The sequence below is a fragment of the Tinamus guttatus genome, unplaced genomic scaffold, assembly GCF_059628265.1.
Source record: "Tinamus guttatus ecotype Peru unplaced genomic scaffold, ASM5962826v1 Tinamus_guttatus_pri_ptg000106l, whole genome shotgun sequence".
In the NCBI taxonomy this organism is placed as follows: Eukaryota; Metazoa; Chordata; class Aves; order Tinamiformes; family Tinamidae; genus Tinamus; species Tinamus guttatus.
In genome coordinates, this window is record NW_028288640.1 from 297,798 (window position 1) to 303,030 (window position 5,233).

The 5,233-nt window shown below is 50.8% G+C and overlaps 1 protein-coding gene across 1 annotated transcript; it reads left to right on the forward strand.

Moving 5' to 3' along the window:
• The first annotated feature begins 2,678 nt into the window (after nucleotides 1-2,678).
• On the forward strand, nucleotides 2,679-3,611 carry LOC148595383 (olfactory receptor 14A16-like). Its single transcript, XM_088520935.1, has one exon. The coding sequence runs from the start codon at nucleotides 2,679-2,681 to the stop codon at nucleotides 3,609-3,611; it is 933 nt and encodes a 310-aa protein (XP_088377061.1).
• The last annotated feature ends 1,622 nt before the right edge of the window (nucleotides 3,612-5,233 follow it).

Consider the following 5,233-nt stretch of genomic DNA (forward strand, 5'->3'; position numbering starts at 1 on the left):
ATTTGGCATCTGGGATCATTTCAGATGGGCAAGGCAATTCCCCATTGGCCCCCACCCCGATCCTCTAGGATGATGCAGGTCTCCCAGGAGCCGCATCAGAGCAGGTGGGCACTGGCACAGGCCTTGGACCTCCTCAGTCTTTTGGACTGTCACCAGGGAGTGTTTGTGTGTGATCAGCTGACTTTCATCCTCCATCTCCAGTGACTGCAATTGCAGCCTAGACAAGGAGCTCTCTTGCAGACCTCTGTGTTGTGCTCACTTCGGTTGTGGCAACAGGGAATCACTTGACCTGCCTGTGAAGTTCACAGGAGTTTTCTGAATCCCACTTCATGTCAGGCTCTTCTAGACCAGCATGAGGTGCCGAGACTGACACATCTGAGTCAATCCCTGAACCTTGTGCCAAGGAACTCCCTTCTTGTCCTAACTAGGTGTCCTGCCTAGGTCAGAGATGAGAATCGGGGGTTCCACAGGAGCACATTTCTATTTCTTATAGGTAGTCATGCTCTGATGAAAGAACTTGCAATGCTGGAAATAGTTGCTCTCCAGTCAATGGGAAAAGACGACAGGTGATTACTTCAGTCTACTCCAGTGAACATTTCCCAGGAGGAGGGAGCACAAGGGACAGAGAAATTGGTGAGTTCAGCTGTTCCTCTGCTCCTGAGCGGGGCCAGGCTCCTGGGACGGAGGCAGCTCGTGGCAGCCTGGCAGCACTGCCCAGAGACAGCCGAGTGCAGGAGCAGCTCCTGTGCCAAGAGCAGCAGGGCTGCGGGCACTGCCTGCTGCTGCGGACAGCAGAGGAGAGAAGGCAGCGAGAGGGGAACGGCAGTGTGGAGCGGGAGCACACAGGAGACCTTCACAGCTCTTGACATGGTGAGTTTGTGCTTACAGGACAATGCTACGGAGCTTCTTGAAGGGGACATAAGAACCCATCACACCCCATGGCTGGCAGTATTTTTCTCTTCTTTATCCTGGCTTTTCCAGTGCAGAGGAAGAGGAGCTGCTTCAGAGCAGGGATTCTCTAACATACCACCTAAGGGCAGGGCATCCTGCTGCCTTCCCCAACAGAAACAGCAGTGATGTGAAGCCGGGGTGTGAAGACAGGGTGAGAGGTCTGCACTTCAGAACAGGGTCCCTGCACCCAGAGGTGCCGTGTGCCCGTAGCAGTGACTGTGTCACCTGTGAAGGTCAGTGCTCAGCCTGCCCAGGGAGCTCCCCACAGGACTGAGGGGGGAAGTTCTGGGTGGGAGGATTATCCTCTACCAGGACAGGCTCCTTCTCCTGCTGGGAGGGTGCTGCGGGGGTCAGGTCTGCTCACAGGTCTAGCTGTGAGCACATTTCAGGGAACACTTTGCAAAAGGAAAGGCAGGACAGGTATTTCCTGAAAGAGAAGCCAGTGAGGTGGTGCTTACCTTTTTCTTCCACTTGGTAAGAGGAAAAACTGGCAGATTTGGACAATAGACTGAGACTCATTAAGAGATTCAAGGAGCAGCCAAAGTGTCTGCCAGGGATGTCTGAATATCCCCTCAGCCATCCCTTAGTCCATAGACAGCACCAGCTTCTCCTGGGCTGCTGCATCAGGGTCTATCTGAGCTGCTCCTTAGCACCTGCAAACATGGGGGTGCCTCTGGACACTCCCCTGCTCCTGGGAGGTTTCTGCAGGGAGAACTGGGCTCACTTGTGAGTGTCGTTGTCCTTCATGTGAGTGAGGTGCAAGTACATGACAGTGAGGGACAAGGCTCAGCGATGAAGCAGGTCCCATGACAAAGTCCTAACAAGGTGTTTATTTTTTTTTTCCTTTTGGAATGCACAAGGGTTTATGCTGAGAACGATTGAAACGCCAAAGATTTCTGCTCTATCAAAATATGTTCCCACAGTGAGTAGGCACCTTTGTGTGTTCGTGTGTGTACCACCATATATATTATTTATAAGCATGCTTAGAAATCAACAGAGTCCTCCACTTATCCTTTTGCAGAGACGACTTGATTTCTAAATGTTGAAGAGCCCTGCCATAGAAGGGGTGGACATCGTGTCCTGCAGCTTGTGTGCATCAAAGCTACTCCTCTCTGCAGTGCCTGGAATAAGGGTGCAGGGTGCAGGGTTAAAGGAGGCATGAGGACAAGGTCTATCTCTAGACATCTTGACATGTAGAAAGGGTAAGGTCTATCCTTGTCTCCTTTTGACTGTTGTTCTCCCTTGTTGGAATGTGATCTGGTGTGGCAGACTCAGATACAAATATCTCTGTTGAGGAGGGCAAGAGTCATGGGAGTAAATCCCTCACAGAGCTCTTCTCCTTCAGATACAACTGGTGTGAGGGCTCTATTCAGCTCTCATGGTGGTGAATGGAGAATATTCCCACCTGGTCTCTGGACTAAGTCCATTCCAAGCAATGCAATACGCCATTCCAAGGCATCTCCACAAATACCAGTCAAAAACTAGTGCATTTATTTCCACCTACAGCAAAGCAGAAACAACTCCTCCGGAGCTATGGGCAGGAGTCCCTGCTGAACTTGGCACACAGCCAGTTGAAAGTGGAGCACCAGAAAGGGAGCTGAAATAAGGGAGAGAGGAAATGTAGGGAGTTCCTTGAGAAACTGAAATGGTTTGGCTCAGAAGAGCCTTCTTTAACTTTTGGCTTTCTTTCCTTCCTTGGACAGGACTCCTGGGCCCCGAAGGAACTAATGTCCAACAACAGCTCCCTCAACGAGTTCCTTCTCTTGGCATTCTCAGACAGGCGGGAGATGCAGCTCTTGCACTTCTCGCTCTTCCTGGCCATCTACCTGGCTGCCCTCCTGGCCAACGGCCTCATCATCACAGCCGTAGCCTGCGACCACCGCCTCCACACCCCCATGTACTTCTTCCTCCTCAACCTCTCCGTCCTTGACCTTGGCTCCATCTCCACAACTGTTCCCAAAGCCATGGCCAATTCCCTGTGGAACACCAGGGCCATTTCCTATTTGGGATGTGCTGCCCAGATATTTTTCATGGCCTTCTTGTTTGCAGGAGAGCTTTCTCTCCTCACAGTCATGGCCTACGACCGCTATGTTGCCATCTGCAGACCCCTGCACTATGGGACCCTCCTGGACAGCAGAGCTTGTGTCAAAATGGCAACAGCTGCCTGGGCCAGTGGCTTTCTCAATGCTCTCCTGCACACTGTGAACACATTTTCCATGCCACTCTGCCAAGGCAATGTGGTGGAGCAGTTCTTCTGTGAGATTCCCCAGATCCTCAAGCTCTCCTGCTCAGATTCCTATCTCAGGGAAGCTGGGATTATTGTGCTTAGTGCCTGTTTAGTCTTTGGGTGTTTCACTTTCATTGTGGTGTCCTACGTGCAGATCTTCAGAGCTGTGCTGAGGATCCCCTCAGAGCAGGGCCGGCACAAAGCCTTTTCCATGTGCCTCCCGCACCTGGCCGTGGTCTCCTTGTTTGTCATTACTGTATTGTTTGCCTACCTGAAGCCCCCCTCCATCTCCTCCCCACTTCTAGATATGGTTGTGTCCATTCTGTACTCAGTGGTGCCTCCAGCCCTGAATCCCCTCATCTACAGCATGAGGAACAAGGAGCTCAAGGAGGCACTGAGGAAACTCATCCAGTGGGTACAAGGTCAGTGGTAACAACTGTTTCATTCACTCACCAGGATATCTGTCATCAAGGCTGTATTTTATCCATTTCTTTCTTTTTTACTTCTCTTTTACATCCATCTTAAAATAATAAATAATAAAATAAAGATACCTAGTTTTTGTCACGTCTGCGCAGGAATCTCTCATTTAGGACTTAAACACAGACCATAGCAAAGCAGGAAGCCAGGCTTCCTCCTTCACTAACAGAGAGGGGGGATTCTCTGAGCCACTTCTTTGAGCTCCCTTGGATGTGCCCAGTGCAGGGAGGAGAGTTTCCCTCTGCAGTGTCTTTTCCAGCACTGACACCAAGGGACCTCTGGGGTACAGAGTCACGGCGGGACAAGGGCAAGTGGGCTGAGACCAGGGGTCCAGTGTTGTTTAGGACATCTCAGCTCTCGTGCCTATGGTTAGAGTGTGATCTCAAATCTCTCTGATATGACAGAAATGGCAACAAAGCGTCACCACAGGTTTCCATGGTTCCATGCAAAGCTCCAACACACAAAACTAAACATAAGTGAATTGAAGGAAAGTCTAGAGGCAGCCTTCCCATGGAAGTTTGGGTGAGAGGCAATTGCCTGGTGACACCAGGTGACATCTGAACAGATAGGGTTGTCCCAGGCACGGGCTAGTGTTTATTGCTCTGATAGAGTTAATGTGATACTCACATCTTTCTAGAATGCCTGGTCAGGGCCCGGTGGGCATCTTCCTTGGCCATTTGAAATAGCACTAGATGCTCACTAGTGTTAGAGCCACACTCACTAGGAAGCTGAGATATGTGGAGATGTTAACAATGTAAACTGTGACTGTAATTCATTTCGGACACTTGATTCAGGGACACTAAAGTAGGCCTGCAAGGCCATGATACATGCCTGGGATTTCTAGCACATCTGCATGGGCAGGAGCTATGAGGAAACGCTGCCTTTCTTTAGCAGTTGCTAGGAAAAGACCCCAGGTTCTCTCAGGTTTTCCTACTTGTGCCCAGACATTTGCACAGAGTCTATCGGGGGCCTGGAGCCAGCTGTGTGCCCCAGGGAGTAGTATTGGGTCCAATCCTATTCAACTTCTCCATCAGTAACCTGGAAGAAGGAACAGAGTGCACTCCCAGCAAATTTTGTGATGATACAAATGCGGGAGGCTTGGCTGATACACCAGAGGGCTGTGCAGCCATGTTCCTGTGTTAGGGAAAGAGGACTGGATTCAGCTGCCACTTGTTGGTGCCCAGGCCCCTGGAGAGGGTGAGTGCTCAGGACTCCCACTCATTACAGAGCTGGGACAGACGCCCATCCTCCTGGAAGGGGCTATGGAGTCACCATGGAGCACAGGAGACCTCCAGGGGCAGAACATGCCTGGAGTGGGGGTGAGTGCTGTGCTGGGAGAGGGGCTGCCCAGAGGGGCTGCGCAAATGATTAATGTATTCAAGACATAGAAAATACGGGGGCGATCACAGAGATTTCCTCTACAGTCCAATGGAGAGAGCAGTGGACACTAAAAGACAAGGGCAGATAAATATTTTTTCACACCAGATTCAGCAAGTTCCTGAAGATTTCCACTCTTTCATCACTGGAAAACATTGAAAACAGCCCTTCATCTTTGCAGGCAGGGCTCAAGTGTCCGAG